Source organism: Vulpes vulpes, chromosome 5 (genome assembly GCF_048418805.1).
Source record: "Vulpes vulpes isolate BD-2025 chromosome 5, VulVul3, whole genome shotgun sequence".
NCBI lineage: Eukaryota > Metazoa > Chordata > Mammalia > Carnivora > Canidae > Vulpes > Vulpes vulpes.
Window position 1 is genome coordinate 102,346,012 of NC_132784.1, and position 17,218 is coordinate 102,363,229.

At 44.4% G+C, this 17,218-nt stretch overlaps 1 protein-coding gene across 1 annotated transcript in view; it reads right to left on the reverse strand.

Moving 5' to 3' along the window:
* Positions 1–705: 705 nt before the first annotated feature.
* Positions 706–17,218, reverse strand: part of USH2A (usherin) — a 684,230-nt gene continuing 667,717 nt past the window's right edge. The window contains exons 68-72 of the mRNA XM_025991680.2: positions 15,874–16,050; positions 14,219–14,302; positions 9,600–9,844; positions 2,958–3,179; positions 706–970 (exon numbers count right to left, since the gene is read on the reverse strand). Of these exons, the coding sequence (XP_025847465.2) occupies positions 881–970; positions 2,958–3,179; positions 9,600–9,844; positions 14,219–14,302; positions 15,874–16,050 (818 nt within the window). The 3' untranslated portion in view covers positions 706–880. The remainder of the gene's footprint in view (positions 971–2,957; positions 3,180–9,599; positions 9,845–14,218; positions 14,303–15,873; positions 16,051–17,218) is intronic.

Consider the following 17,218-nt stretch of genomic DNA (forward strand, 5'->3'; position numbering starts at 1 on the left):
GAAATAATGCAAATAGAACAATGGTTTCCCAGTGGAAGACGCTAAATTGAAGATGTTGGTCATTATTACTGGGTATTCAGCCAATTGACAGATTTTTATGGGAAGTACTGGAGCTTCAACACTGTGTAAAATACGTGGGAAATAGCTCTTTAGGCCTTTTCAGAAGATTCATAAATGCAAGAACAGAGGTCTGTCAAAAGTTTGGTGGAAACTTTTTTTTTTTCAATTAAGGTCGGTAAATATTTATCCCTAAACATTGTCATTAAATTGAACTTTTCGTCCAGTGTGTCTCACCCAATGCAATTTTTTTTTTTCCTAACAGATTCATCTTGGCCTGAAACTAGGATTTTATTTTGTAGCTATGACCATTAGAATTATTCTTGCAGGATCATGTCACTGAATGGGAATAAGGGGCCAAAAGGAGCAGGACTGACATCCTCTCAGGAAAAAAACAAAAAAACAAAAAACAAAAAAACAAAAAACCAAAACCTGCTTTGTTTTTAAACTAGTAACTACCCTTACTTGTAACAACTGTGGGCCAATTTGCAAGTGTCCCTAATTATTCATTTAACCAATGGAGTCACTGTTTGAGCCAAGTGAAAATTATATGCTTATGGAGCTTCCACAAAACAAGTGTTTTCATACCGTGAGCACCCCTTATTTCAGACCACCAGAAAAGCACAGGCCTCTGAAAAGGAAGAACAATTTCAAAAACAATCCTTGTTTTTTTTTTTTTTTTTTTTTTTTTTTAAGGATTACAGAAAAAAAAAAAAAAACGCAATGGCTTTTCAGCATATGTCGTATGTCAGTCAGTGACAACCCGAGAGGGAGGGAGTACGCAGCAGGCACTTCAGCTGCATGTCTTGCAAGGTTCCATCTTTCACAGGTGGGTGTCGGTGAACGTGGTGTGCTCCTTAGTCACAGAGCTGAAACCCTTGATGGCATTCATCAGGTCCTCTTCATCCACATACTGAAAGAGAAGCCAATCGTCATTGGTTAGGACGTTCACTGTCAGTAAGTAGTGTTTGCCACTGATTGACAGTTCTGTCAATTCAATCTAAAAAGTGCTCAGAAAGTATTTCGTTGAGGATAATACCTGACGCTCAAAACTAAGCCATGGCTTGACACTGCCCTTGTCTTAAGTTTGCCTTGTCAAGGATAGGATCCTGTCACATGCACACATGAACCGTGGGCTGATCCAAAATGTCATTGGAGTGTTACTGCGTGCCATACCTTAACCTTTATAAGCCTCAGTTTTCTCATCTGTAGAGTGGGGAGATTATATTTTTTATATTTTATTTTATATTTGTGTGTTTTATATATGAGCGCAGATATACTTAAGAGTTAGTTCAAAGTGCAAGCAGGAGACATGGAACGCATGCTGCTGTGCTCCGCTGCTTCCCACTCTCTTACTGCGTCTTGTATTTATTGAATAGGGCTAGTAATATTACGTATAATGTTATAATGAGCAGATGGTTTTCCAAGCATTGGCAACGTCAAAAGCCTTCACTTAATTGTCCTGCACGTTGGCTATTGCCAGCACTCTCAAATGCAAGCAAAGTTGGCCATAGAGTTTAACAGTGAAGACTGGGGGCTCTGTAATCAAACGATGGTTTTAAGATCCCAATGCCATCAAAAAATTAATGTGTATCCTCGGGTTAGGACACACATGCATCTAAGCCCTCGATGTGTAATGTTGTCTCCTATCAATTTGCCATTGTGCATGTCAAAGATGATCAATTAACAATCCCTTATGTTTCAACCTGATATAATTATTCCTGCCATTTAGAAACATCGGATCTGGAATGGAATCGTGGAATTCCATAGCCATCACAATATCAAGCAGGCCCACAGTTTCAAAATGAATATTTTTCATTGTAATTGGAACCTGAAGCCAGGAAACCTGCTTTATTACTTCCCATTAGTTAGGAGTCTTCATGGAAGTCCTTGACTTTTTAGTGAAGGAGAAGTGAGAACTGAGATGAGTGGAAGAGTCCCAAAGCCTCCGAGGAGTAAGCGCGAGGGCTAGGTTCGTAGTTGGCTATCTCTACTAGCTCGCTACCTCAGAGGAATGGTTCTCCAGTAGATGTCTCTAGGTAGTTGGCATAATGCAGAAGTTTGATGGTTGGTAGAAATGCTAGGATTTTGTCCATTTCAGCCTCTAAGGACTTAAATAAATATTACATAATAATGAGGTTAACTTTCAAAGAGTCGATTATCTGTATCCACTGGACTGAAATTATGAAAGGTGAAGTTCATAAACACCAATATCTTTATCAGGATTTTCTAAGTTTTTTGGAACAGAACCATGGAGCCTATTAAAAGAACTATTATTTCTCCTCTAACCACCAACCAGAAGGTAAAAGGTGGTTTTTCTGGTTTTTTTTTTTTTTTTTTTTTAGTTTTCTTTTTTTCTTTCTTTTAGGCCAATTCCAGAGTTCCCAGTCACCTTCTGCCTGTGTGTCTCTTCACTTACTCATAAATTCGTTTTCTAAGCATCTGTCGTACGCTCAAAGAATGAGATAAAGCTTCTACCCCCAGTTCATCAAACAATTTGTAGTAATACTAGTAAAGTAGGTCATTACAAAATACGTGGGCAAATGGTCAGAGTGCTGCAGGTGCTGTGAGGCAGCATCAAAGAAGTACAGAAAGCTCCATGTCATCTTTTCACCAGTATTCTGGAAGGTTGATCAAAGGCTCTGGAGAAGGAGGGGCTCTAGGGTGGCTCAGCTAGTTAAGCCTCAGACTCTTGATTTTGGCTCAGGTCATGTTCTCAGGGTCATGAGATTGAGCCCCACTTTGGGCTCTGGGCTCAGTGGGGAATCTGCTGGAGATTCTCTCTCTCCCTCTTCTCCTCCCTCCACTCTCTCAAATATATATATATATATATATATATATATATATATATATATATATAAATTTTTTTTTTAAGGCACTGGATAAGGAAATCAACTCACCAGTCCACTATCGTGGCCCATGATGGTTTCCCATAGCGAGTCATCAATCAAGACTTTCTTGTCTTGAATGTCCATGAGTTGGCTGACACTGCGGTGGAGAGAGCCTTGGGAATAGGTTTGGCTTATTTGGCTCTGACTTGGGATCCGAAGTACGGATATGCTCCGGTTGCTCCTAATACTGACGGGTGTCCCAGAGTGGGGGATTTTGGTATCAGCTAATCCCTGAAAAGAAAGTTGCTGTTGGTGATCAATGTAAAGAAAATGGGTTTGAAATAAGACAGAAGACTGTGTGTCACACATTGTCAATGAAGGGAACACTCCACACCCTCCTACAGAACTTAGCTTCTCTAGAATATTGTGGTAAGAGTGAGATGATAAAGTAATAGTCATATTAGACACCCAGTGTTCTTAGCACCTGGGGAGTTCATGCACTAGTGCTTTGGCTCTTATGTCCAGTAGACAAGAGCTTGCTGCATTGCAAAGTGGTTGGGGGAAGGAGATAGATGGTTGGGTTAACAAAGTAAACCCTTCATAAGTCACCACAGAGCTTGTGTCTTGAGATCTCTGCTTTCCCAGAGCAAAGTTAATAGTGGTCTCTCATGGTTGCCAAATGAGCATGGCTGTATTAGATTTTTAAATTCCTGGATTTGCACAGGGAAGTGGACTCTTCCCACCTTCTCTTCTCATTCATATTCTTCTATTCATTATAAGATTCAGCCTTCAAAATAAATCAGGTCTCGTATTAGCATCAGAAAGACAAAGGCAGGGATCCCTGGGTGGCGTAGCGGTTTGGCGCCTGCCTTTGGCCCAGGGCGTGATCCTGGAGACCCGCGATCGAATCCCATGTCGGGCTCCCGGTGCATGGAGCCTGCTTCTCCCTCTGCCTGTGTCTCTGCCTCTCTCTCTCTCTCTCTCTCTCTCTCTGTGTGACTATCATAAATAAACAAAAATAAAAAAAAAAAAAAAAAAAAAAGAAAGACAAAGGCACCATGTGATTAGAACCCAGAAAGTGCCGGGATACCTAGATGACTCAGTGGTTGGGCATTTGCCTTCGGCCCATGGTGTGATCCTGGAGTCCGGGGATCGAGTCCCACATCGGGCTCCCTGCATGGAGCCTGCTTCTCTCTCTGCCTGTGTCTCTGCCTCTCTCTCTCTCTCTCTCTGTCTATCATGAATAAATAAATCTTTAAAAAAATAAAAAATACATAATTAAAATAAAAAAATAAAAAATAAAAGAACCGAGAATGTGCCATGAGAAAATCTGGCTGCTGTAAACATCTGAGATTTGATTTAGCTGGACCAATCAATGAAATGTTCCTGCTTTTCCTTGTGCAGTCAACACATCATGCAAACGATCATGCATTCATGCAGCACACAGAGGTACCTCAAAGTGCATGGTGTAACTTTTTAGGGTAACGTTGCTTGACACATCAGATATATCGGCCACAGAGTCAAACTGAGAACAGATGGGGAGGCACCAGTCAGTGTTTGGAACAAAGGAAATGACCATAACACAAATTCTTTGTTTCTCTAATGATCGCATAATCTTACAATCATTCTGAGATGCATCTCAGGGTCTATGCGTATGTATATACGCACATCCTATATTTCTGCAACTAAAATCCCACAGTGAGTGGAATGTAACGGGTTAGTATTTAAAGTGAGTTCTATTGGCATTGCTTGTTTACCATTGCAGAGAACGAGAGGATCTCCAGACAAGTAAGGAAATTACAAGTAAAGCCTAGGCTTAGATTTAGCCACACTATATGCTGTGTGATCTTGAAACTGTTAACAAATTACGAAAGCCTCTCATTCCCTGACACCTCTGCCCATTCTCCTCTATTCAGAGTGGAGCTTAAAATCCTCTTGCCGGTACGTGTCTGGTGTCAGAGGGTATCTTACCTGTTCAGAGGACAGGAGTGCTTGGGACGGGGTCAAAGCAACACTGAAAGCAGAGCTTGTCAATTGTGTGTGTGTGTGTGTGTGTGTGTGTGTGTGTGTGTTTGGCAGGGATAGCTCTCATTGATCTACCCACGTGAAAAGAAAATCTGAGATACTGAGCAGGTGAATCCAGCTTGATCCTATTCAGAATCTTAGCCACTGATTCTGGAGCCCATGGACACCAGCAATGGCTCTTTATTTTGCTCTACTAATGCAAATTCTACTCTCTTTTGTTTGGCTACCCTTCACTAATAATATTCCAATTTTGAGAATGGTTTACTTTCAAAATTAAAATCAAAACAAAACAAACCAGAAGAAGGCTTGCAAGTCCACGCAAGGGCCGAGAGGGGTACAGACACTTTGGCAAGGCCCCAGGAACCCCACACAGCCACACCAAACCCTACGTGAGATCCAAGGGTTGGAAGTTGGAGCGTGCCAGAGGCTGCAGGGCCAGCCAAGGCTACAAAAACTAACCCCAGATCCTGCCTTGTTATTAAAGATTTTGAATGCTAAAAAAATAAAAAAATAAAAAATCCCTGGGTAGTCATACTGTCACCAGGGTAGGATTAATTTTGGATGTCAATGGACTCTGGGAATACTGCCCAGGGGCCTGGGACACTCCAGATTGCACTTCTCACTTTCCAGGACCTGTGACTAACATCCTGGATGCTGAAGAAGAGCCAGTTTGGGGACCCAGAACCTCCGGCAGCCAGCCAGCCCCCACCACTCCTTCCCCTCCTCCCACCTCACTTGGCCACTTAGCAAAAGTTAACCAGTTGGGTGCCACTCTGCTTTTCTCCAGTGGTAAGGGGTACGTGGGAGTAGGGTGTGTCAGTTCTTTGGTCTGCTCATCCCGGTTGAACTCTATGGCTGGTGCCAGAGGCAGCTGGGCCTGGGTTCTGCAGGGACAATAAGGGCTTTTCAGCAGCCCCACATGTTTTGTTTTTTAATTTTATTGTGGTAAGTACACTTAACATGAGATCTACTCTCTTAACAGGTTAAGTGACAATACAGTATTGTTATCCTTAGGTACAATGTTGTGCAGCCGATCTCTAGAACGTCTTCATCTTGCATCCCTGAAACTTTATACCTTTTTTTAAACTCATTTATGGCTATTCTCAGACTTGACTGTGCATCTGACTTCCCAAGAACTGGTTGAAATAGCAGATTCTCTGGTTTCTTTCTCAGAGATTCAGGTGTGATGCTGACACTGATAGTTCATGGACCTCACTCTGGCGGAACAAAGCTTGACAAGACTCATGAGAACCGTGAGCACAGGTACCATCCAGAATAACTTTCCATTGGAATGGTGTGATTTCTTCTTAATCCCTGTTAGCCGAGTGGACAAAACTAGATTCCTCCTTCTGAAGGATTATGAGGCAGAGGTGCCTGCCTGTGGGGTATGAGTCAAGAGACAGGAGATTTGATCACTGAAATGAGTTATAGACACTAATGGTATCTAGGGAAGTTTTCTTGGAAGCACACTTCATGTTATTGAGTAGATGTACCCAACAGAGCCCCAGAGTTTCCCTTCTATGCTTTCCATGCACTCCGTATGCCCCAGGGTTGATTTATGTCCCCAGGCTAACGAGGTCTCAGGTCTTCTGGGCCCTCCCATGCACTTCTGAACCCCAGAAGTGGTGGTGATTCTTTCTTCAGAGAGAGGAAGTTACTCTTCAACAGGGGAAATCTTTAAAGTATCTGCTCTTCAGTGGGAACCTTCTGATGACTATACACTGAACAGCAGCACATGGATGGTGGTTTGAGTTGGCCACTCAGGATTCATTCCTTTCACAAATATCTGTGGAATATCTATTTTATGCCAGGCACTGTTCTGAGTATTGAGGTACCACAGTCAATGACCCACAAAATCCCTGCCCTTGGGGAGCTTATATCTATTTGAGGAATCAGACAAACACATCTGCTGCGGTATGTTGTGATGGTTCAATGGAAAAGAAGAGCAGACCAAGATGCTAGGGAATTTAATTTCACATGGAAGGGGAGGTGACATCTGTGCAGGAACCTGAATGGAGAGTGCCAGCCACTCAGAAGAGCGAGAGCGATGGCACAGTGGGAGGGGCTTGGTGGGCTCAGGGGAGGAAGGAGGCTTGGAGAGCAAGGAGGGTGGGATGAGGTGTGGTTGGTGAGAACTGAAGGCCGGATGATGGGGCGGGGGGCACTGTGCTGGCTTCTCCACCACCAAGTCTCTGTTGCATGGCTGCTCTGTGCCCCAGACACAAAACCATGGGCCTCAGAGGGGTGGCTGCCCCTTTGTGTCCCCACACTTCCACTACGTAGGCATGAGGTGGCTTTTCAGCATCTTAACCGCTGTTTGTTGCTGGGTCCTGGACAAATGAAGAGATCTGGATGGCAGACAATGCAACAATTCACTCATTCTATTTTTTAAAGTGTTGAAACTTAACCAGTTTCACCAGGTTAATTGCGCTTGATTTTGGTGCTGCTGTGATCTTGTGATTCATGATAAAGAGATATGTGGTCTTCAGCCCAGTTTCTGGCCCAGGGCTTCTGAAACACTTGGAATTTCTTAAGAGATGAGGGCCACAAAGATGTCTTTTGTTATGTCAGGGAGGTGACTTCTGGAACCACCTAAGGATGGGGGCGGATTGTCAGCAGAACCAACCCTGTGATTGGAGGGTTGGGAAGTTCGGCCCCCCCTCCACGTAGCCCCGCCCCCCACCTCCAGGGAGGGGAGACAGATGAAGGTTGAATTGGTAGCCAACCGCCAATGATTTAATCAACCACACCTAAAGGATAAAACCTCTACTGCGGGGTTCTAAGAACTTCTGAGCTGCTAAACACATGGAGGTTCTGGGAGAGTGACTTGCTCAGCAGGGTGTGAGAGCTCTGCACCACATCCCATGCCTCACCCTACGCATCTCTTCCATCTGGCTGTTCCTGAGCTCTGCCCTTTTGCAATAAACTGGCAACCCAGTAAGTAAGATGTTTCTCCGAGTTCTGTGAGCTGCTCTAGCAAATTAATTGATCCCAAGGAGGGGTCACTGGAAACTCCAGTCTGTAGCTGGTCTGTCAGAAGCGCTGCTGACAACCTGGACTCGTGATTGGTCGCTGAAGTTGGGGGGGGGGCAGTGTTAAAGAACCGAACCCTTAACTTGATGCCTTCTCTTGGTAAGTAGAGTCAGACTTGAGTTGGGTTGTAGGACACCCAGCTGGTGTCTGAGAATTGCTCATTGTGGAAGAACCGCCCCCATCCCAACGTCAGAACTGGTGATCAGCATTCAAGTGGCCCAGGGTGGCCACTAGCGCAGCCTTTGTGCAAACTGGAAGGAAGATTTCCTCAGGCAGGTGTAGCCCATTGGATGCAAGGCTTGGAAAGAAGACTGGTGGGAATTAGAATTTGCAGCCTTTCCTCCTCCAGGTAGACACAGCCACACACCAGAGTGCACCTTCACATTCAGTCACGTTTTACCCCTTGCACGAGTGCTCTGGGCCACGATCCCCCTGCACCACCACATGTGTGGCCTCACTCCCCAGACCTTTGCCTAACCTCCTTGTCTTGGCTGCAGGTGGTTGGGAGCTCTGAGGAGCCACTCATCCCCAGGGGCCCAGGGGGTCAGAGCCAGGGGACAAACAGCACTGCTAGCGTTTTAGTTTCTCCCTAGATCCCCTTTTTATTGCTAATTCCCCCACCGAGTTGCACAGTTACAGAACCTGTAAGTTCCCCAGGCGATTTCAGTATACAACTCTTCTCCACTATCCCCTGATTTATGGTGTTAGAGCAGACATTTTCATCCCTGCTTGCACCACAGGATCACTTTGGGAGTTAAAAAAAAAAAAAAAAAAAAGAATACCAGGGGTGCCTGGGTGTGGCTTAGTCAGTTAAGCAGCTGCCTTCAGCTCAGGTCATGATCCTGGGATCCAGCCCCATGACAGGCTCCCTGCTGAGCAGGGGAGTCTGCTTCTCCCTCTCCCTCTGCCTGCTGCTCCCCCTGCATGTGCTCTCTGTTAAATAAAAAAAAAACAAAATATTTTTTAAAAAACTAAAAAACTAAAAAAAAAAAAAAAAAAAAAAAAGACCAATCCCCAGGCTCACCCAAAAGCAATGAAATCTGAGTTTCCAGGGTAAGGCCCAGGCAGTGGAATTTTTAAAAACTTCCCTGGTGTCTTTGTCCATTTGAGCTGCTCTAACAGAATCCCATAGACTGAGTGGCTTATAAACCAGAGAAATTGGGGATCCCTGGGTGGCGCAGCAGTTTGGCGCCTGCCTTTGGCCCAGGGCGCGGTCCTGGAGACCCGGGATCGAATCCCACATCAGGCTCCCGGTGCATGGAGCCTGCTTCTCCCTCTGCCTGTGTCTCTGCGCCTCTCTCTCTCTCTCTCTCTCTCACTATCATAAATTAAAAAAAAAAAAAAAAAACAACCAGAGAAATTATTTCTCAAGTTCCAGAGGCGGGGAAGTCCAAGGTCAAGGTGCTGGCAAACGGGGTGTCTGGTAGGTGCCTGCTTCCTGGTTCATAGATGGGGGTTGTGTCTCCTTGCTGTGTCTTCACATGGAGAAGGGACAGGAAAGTTCTCTGATGGCCTTCCATGGTCCCCGTATTTTATCAAACATAACTGTTACCTAGTCCCTTGTTACCGTGACTCTGGACCTACTTCCCTCTAACTAAAAGCAAGTACTCTAGCCCAGTGGCCGGGAACCGGGGCCGGCCTTCAGAGACATACCACATGGGTTTCCCCCGGTGGATAGACATTCAGCGGAGACATTCTCTTCTGAATAGGCACCAAGGGAGGCCTCTCTCTGATATACGGTTCTTTGTGGATTTTCCTTTGGAGTAGCAGAGACAGAAAAATGGCCAACAAGATCAGGCCTAGCACTGCCATTAACACGATGAACCATAACTCGTTGTAGAACTCGGTGCTTTTGCTCCCCGAGCCTCTCTTTTCTCCAGGAGTTGTCAGAACCAGGCCTGCAAAACCCAGGGACAGAAAAGGGAAGTGTTATTGCAGAAGGCGACTTTGGGATCCCTTGCCCTGCTTGTCTGATGGTAAATTGGATGGGGGTTCAAAGCAGTTTGTCTCGTGGGTGCTTGTTTGGACTTGTGTTCGGGCCCGCACGATGGTGCGGTGTGTCCAGGGAGGAGCTTACAGCCCTCCAGAGGCCCCCCTGACGCTCCTGACGGTGGAAAGGTGTGGGGAGGGGATGACGGGACTTTACAAGGGGGTGACCAAAGTAACCTTGAGGAACGCCTGCTCTAGTCGTGTGCTCGGAGAGCACATCCTTCCTGGGGCAGTGGGCTCCTAGGAAGGCGCCAGCCTAGACTGCTGCTGCTTGCAGGGAACCTATTGGATACACGGGCAATGCTGAGAATCCAGGGTCCCCTCGCTTCATGCAGCAGCCCTGTTCCCAGGAGGTTTTGTGCAAACATGATTAGAAACACCAGATCGAGGGGCACCTTGGGGGGCTCAGTGGCTGCCTTTGGCTCAGAGTGTGATCCCAGGTCCTGGGATCGAGTCCCGCATGGGGCTCCCTGCATGGAGCCTGTTTCTCCCTCTGCCTGCATCTCTGCCTCTCTCTGTGTCTCTCATGAATAAATGAAATCTTAAAAAAAGAAAGACAAGAAATACCAGATCCTATTTTCTACTGTGATGTAAGCAGCCTGTGTTTGCCAACATTGTCCTTATAGGTCTTGTACCCGGGCCTCCCTGCCACTTAGCAAAAGCTCTGCAAGTCATCCCTCCAGCACCCTCAGAGAGATTCCTCTGGAAAGCAATCCTTTGGCAATAGGACCACTTACTCTTGCTTTCTGTTCACATGTTAAGAGTTCAGTCGATGTGCTTCTCTGCACACGAGGCTGAGAACAGGACCTCCCATCGAATGAGCATGTACTTAACCCAGTGTCGGGCCCTGGGCCCAGGGAGGGGGGTACAGCCCAGCTCTCAGGTCTGTGGAAGGAGCCGGGCAGACAGGAGGGAGGCTCACAGGGCTGGCTGCCCAGCAGCATCAAGCAGGGAAATGGAGCAAGGAGGAGCCGGGGCAGGGCCTCAGAGACCATCCAGCCCGGCCGCTTGCTGGGGCTGCTGGCTAGGATGTCACGGGAGGTTACTCAAGTAAGAGGGCTGCACAGTATCCGCAGAAGGGAGGCCAGGAAGGGACAGAAGCGGCAGAGAAATGTGTTTTGTTTTGCAGAACGAACAGTTCCAGCCCAGGGAACAGCCAAACAGGTGTTCCACCTGGGAGCCCCTGGCTAGCTGCGCCTTGCCCGACAGCCCCTTATGGGAGCCAGCTGGGGCAGGACTGGACGGGGACCAGCACAGACGCCCCCCTGCGTTGTCCTCAAGTTGTCTTTAGCTGCTCATCATACTCAGGTCTCTTCCTGCAGGTGCAGTTTTTTAAAAGTACGACGTTTGCCCTAACATGTTGATGTGCTAGGTGTGTGGGACTGAACCTAAGGGCCTCTGTAAGGCCCCTCCCCGCCCCTGCCCCCCTAGAAGACTCAACAAAAGCTTCCTGTGCTCATCCCAGGGGGAGACAGAGCATTCTCCCTGTCTTCTTACTCTTGATTTTATTTTATTTATTCATGAGAGACACAGAGAGAGGCAGAGACACAGGCAGAGGGAGAAGCAGGTTCCCTGTGGGGAGCCCCATGTGGGACTTGATCCTGGGAATCCAGGATCACAACCTGAGCCAAAGGCAGATGCTCCACTGCTGAGCCACCCAGGTGCCCCTCCTGTCTCCTTACTCGTAACAAATAATACAAAGTTCTTTGCTTTTAACACTTCCTCTGGGTATACTCCATTCCATGTACCCCAAGTGGCGAACCCTTGACTGACTGGGATCACAGGGTAGGCTCAGAAGCCAGTGGATCCATGCAACAGTCATGCAGGCTGGTGTGCGCTGTGAGCCCGAGCTGCTCTTCGTGGCCCAGGGGAAGACGGGCAAAAAGACCCAGTGGCAACAACCTATTCACTCCTTGTGCAAAGTCCCCGTCTGCAGCACCTCAAGCACGAGGTGGGCCTGCTGGACACTTCACACCCACGTTTGCAGTGGAAAGGAAGGGGATGGCTTCAGAGCTGGGGTGAAAGGAAGAGAAGTGACTGAGACTATATTTCAAGCTCCCTAAGAGGAGCGGCACAACTTTGGTAGCCCTAACTCCACTTCTGACAGCTCTGTGGTGAAAGAAGTAGGTCAGCCTGCCTCTCTGGGCCCCTGCTTCCCCATTTCTACAGTAGAGAGTCAGAGTCAAAGCTCTGCCGAGTTCCAGCAGGTGGGAATTCCCCTAATTAGGCATCGATGCCGTGTTGTTTGAATGAAAACACCCAACATCCTTGGTTATTTGCTGGAAGAGCTGAATTTCCTCTGCGTGGCATAGGGCTATAACCCCAGAAACAGATCTGATGGACCCAGTGGGCCCCTTGCTTAGGAGGACACAAGGGAACGTAGGGCAGGCTGCCTGAGGGAAGCCGCAGAAAGGAAACAGCCCTCGGAACAGGAGGAGAGAAATGAGGATCGCCAGACTTATGTGCTTGCTCCAAGGCTGCCTCAGGCAAGGGAACAGGAACATTTGAAAAGTTACATCATAAAATTAAAACTGACTATGGATATTAGTAGGACAATCCATCTTAGAATCTTTCATAACTTCTCACTGTCCTCAGTGTTCCTTCTCTCCTCAATGGGAACCTCACTCTGTATTCAGGAACCGAATACAGACTTCCCCTCTATTATGGATGGAGATCTTAAAATCAGGGTGGTGTGTCTTTATCCCTTCTTGTTTTTCTTTTCAAAGTCCCTTTGATTTTAAGGGAGGGACTCCACTCATTAAATGGGAGTTTCAGGGTCAGGATAGGAAACTCTAGTAGCTGGGCCTTTACTTCAAAGAAAAACCCAAGTGGTGTCCAAGGAGATCCCTCCCAGTGAATTGCCTGCCTCAGGGAAGATGTACATCCCCCTGACCCCAGAGACTGGACTGGCCGGATCTGGAGATGGCTCGGTCTAGGTGATGCAGTTTTACTCAATTTGTGATCCTAGTTCCCTGGGTCAGAATCACTGGGCAGGGCTTGTTTATTCTTATTTACTTTCCAATTTTTAAAATCTGATTAGAGTCAACACACAATGTTATAGGCAGGGCTTGTTGAAAGAGCAGATTGCTGTGCCCTACTGATTCTTGATGTCCTCCAGGGACCTGGGGGACCATATAACAAGCACACTGAGATGATTCTTAGGCATGCTTAAATTTGAGAACCACTGCTCATGAAAAAATATGGGGCCAGGAGTTAGCAGAGAAACCACATTCAAATTCTCATCTTAGTAATGAGCATTTTTGGGTAAGTTCTGATGTCCCTCAGACCTCTGTTGGCCCACTCGTGGAAACACTGGAGTTGCTAAAAGAACACCAGGTAAAGTCTACTCTGTCCCACAGCTGCTATGAAACGAAATGAGATAAGACTCTGTGGAGGGAATTGTGTTAAGTATTGTAAAAAAAAAAAAAAAATTGTACATGGCATCCAGACACGTAAAGTCTGGAATCCTAGATTAATACTTATATATATATATTTAGTGATTGAAATTATCCTTGATAAATATATATATATATATATATATATATATATATATATATTTACCTGTGTTTCAGAATATTTGGACATTTGTATTTAAAAAAGAACCCCTAATGATACATGCATACTAATTTGATAGAACATTGGTTCCTGGCATCTAAAATAGGGTATCAGTCCCAATTCTGTTCTAATGGAAAAGATCTGGTGTTTCTCTAACTTGCCCTTTAAAATTGTAAAGTATTACACATGTTGGATCCAAAGATTGTACATAGAACTCAATTTAAAAGATGCTCCATAAAAATTACAATTTCATCTTTTCAGCTGAATTACTTGGTAATAACAATCAGTCATAATCTTTTACAGAGAATACAAGAGAGACATCTCCCCAATTCACCATTTTAGGCTCTGGATCTGTAATATTATCTCTATGATCCACATAAATTGGCATTACAGCATTTTTTCTCTTCCTCTGATCTCTTTTCTCTGACTTCCTCTATAAATCACTTTTTTGGTAAACAAAGTTGTTTAGCTTTTTACTGACAGAATTGTGGGTAGGAGAGAGTTTAGCCTTATCTCTCTGTGTCTATGATTCAGTGATTTGGTACCACATGTCCTAATTCCTTGCCTAATGTAATGAGGCATGGGAATGTCTAAAAAAATCTTATATTTAACACAGTTCCTCCCATATAGTCTATAGTACATGAGCGCAGAGATGTGTAAGCAAACACACTTGCTTCTTTAGAAAAATAAAGATTCTATATTACATATAATATGAGTTAAGTGTTTACCAAATCCTGTAGAGGTATCATATTGGACCACGGGTGTCTTAACGCTTCCTTCATCTGTGGTGCAGATGATCTGGAAAAAGAAGGCTGGAAGAAAGTACATGACTCAGTCACTCGACACCTACAAAGACTGAGTAGACTTCTAGAAGAGCAATTTGTCACAGCGTGGAAAAGCCTGAAAACAGTTTTCCAGCACAAATTGTGAGGTTTTTATCTAATATGCAAACTTATTTCTAACATTAAAATTATGAAGAAAAAATAGCTATCATTAGTGTAATAATTGTATATATCTATAAGTAAAAGAACTAAAGAAGCTGAGGGCTTATAGGCCAAAAAAGAAAAAAAAATGTATTAGAAAAGGATAATACACAGTGTATCTTGTTCTGTCATGGTCTAAACCCGCTCCTTCCAAAAGGTACAGGTGCACTTTACACTATGTGACCCAAAGTTTCTTTCTAAGCAGGAGAGCTCAAACAGGGTCTTGGAAATCAAATGGTCTAACTACTTATTTCAATAGCTGGGAACCTGCAGGAAGAACTCTTGTTCGGCCACACAGATGGTCAGAGGCCTGCCCATGAATAGAACCCAGATCTCCCGACCATGGGACCATCTGCTCATCACATTGGCTGCTGAGGTGACTGAGAACTGTGACCATGGAAATGTGTAGCCGAATTATAAAAATGCCATTGATAAACTTCAAATACTATAAGTGCAATGCTGGCACTCACTGCTAATCTGCACTTTTAACCAAAATAAATATTCTTTTCAAGGAAATTAAAAAAAAAAAAAAAAAAGAAGAAGTCCACTAATGACTTCACTTTATAAGTCCAGAGTGCTTAACACGCCTTCACACCTATGGGTCCCGTGGCCACACTAGTCATTAGAAAATACTTAATACGGTGGCACCCAGTTGCTCAGTTGGTTAAGCACCAGATTCTTGGTTTTGCTTCATGTCATGATCTCGGGGTCCTGAGATGAAGCCCTACGTAGGGCTCCATGCTCAGCATGAAGTCAGCTTGAGATACGCTCTTTCCCTCTGCCCACTGCTCGTGCTCTCTCACACAAAAATAAATAAATTCTTAAAAAAAAAAAAAAAAAACTTAGTACCTTGTAAAGCTTTTTCTCATTTCAGTTTAAAAAAACAGACAAACAGAAGAACATGTAATAAAACAGGGAGAAAGAGTTCGGTTTTCGAAGGCAAAGGACTGTTGTTTGAGGAATGGATACTGAGGTCCCTTAAGGAAAACCCTCACTCAGGACCCTGTAGAGTTGGAGATGCTCATTGACTGTTCAGTCTCCATTTGGAGGCCATGGATGCATCAAGAAAATATCTGAATTCCCTGAAAGTGCATGATTTCAGGATACTCCTTGACACTTCATGAGTGCTATTTCTCTTATGGTGCCCTGCATTCTTGTTGCTTCATGGGGACCCTCAAGGCACAGAGAGCAGCATTCTCCCTCCATCTGTGTCCTAATGGCAACTCATCAAGCTGCAAATGGGAAGGGAAATCTTATTTGCTGAGAGCTGCAACTTTTCCACAAGAAGTAGCCACTTACACCAAGACATTTTAATGGTAACACCTGCTGGCCACCTTTCAGATGGAATATCAGACGGGGACCCAGAGTTCCCGACTATGAAATGGGGGTCAGAAACTAACTTTTGTCTGCCGTCCTGGGTATGTAGAGGGTGGTGTCGAAGCCACTGTACACACGCTGGCCTCCATCCATCACCACAAACTCCTTCAGCGGGCCGTTCAGAAGGAAAGAGCCACTCCAGTCTACACGCACCAGAGACAAATTGCTGTCCACCAAGAATGGGGCTCGGTATTGGGGCACTGTTGGGAGAAAGTTGTATGTTTTAAAAATGGTTACTTCAGAGTATGAATGTGTATGTATGTCTTTTATTTTTTTTTTATTTTTTTATTTTTTTTATTTTTATTTTTTTTGTCTTTTATTTTTTTAAACATGCTCCCCAACCCCTAAACTAGCATTGCTGGAGCCCTTCCTATTTTCCTTAGTATTCTGAAGAAAAAAAAAAAAAACTGGCATGGGGGAGTGGAAAGAAAACCAATGGGAACGTGTGAAATGCTTTCTCAGCAGCGTTGCACCTGCTTCCTGCCCACCCCACCCCCCCCACACACACAAAAATCAATGGAGAGCAGTGTTTTATGAAATAAAACTATTAGCATACAATGGTTGTGCTTACCAACATAACCCTGGAGCTCATATTTTGTTGCATTTTCCCTCTTTTAATGGGTAAAGTATCCTTAACACTATTAACTACAGTAGATTGCTATTTCTCATATCGAATCAATATTTATTGCTACAAAGCCCCAAGGACTAGATGAAGTTAATATATTTTTTTTTGCCAAACGAAACTGCTTAGATGGTGAATTATGTCTTTTTGGCACCCATTTATTTTTAAAGCTTTTTCTTGAACCGTTAGTTTGTTTTCTAAGATAGTTAAAAAGCCTTGCAAATAGCAATTCGACTATAATAATTCATTGCCCTGACTAATCAATCAATAGCATAGTACATTAGTATATAATCAAGTTCAGGTCTCCTAAGTATTATATCAGATACAGAAGCGACTTGGTGTGCATTTTACAGGCATGTTCTCTTTCCATTTTTCAGCTTCCTACTAAAACAAAAGAAAAACAGTCCTTAACTGAGTCTCATCTTTTAAATGAATAATTTTTGCAGAAACAAATGAAGGGTTACCATATCATCTTGTCAAGTCAGAAGAGATTTATTTCATGAGATCTTGTTTTCTCCAAAATAATCAATACATTTGTAGCAGCATTAAGATCCATCTATATACTAAATTGGCTTTTAAGGAAAGAAAAAAGGGAGTGGTAGAAATAAATTGGATATCCTTTTTTCTTTAGAAATTAAACCCATCTGTTGCTGATGTTGGGAAATATAGCCAAATAAGGAATAATTATATTTTGGTGATCCCAGAATTTAAGCACAGGACAACCTTGCTTCTTATCTTTCAAAATA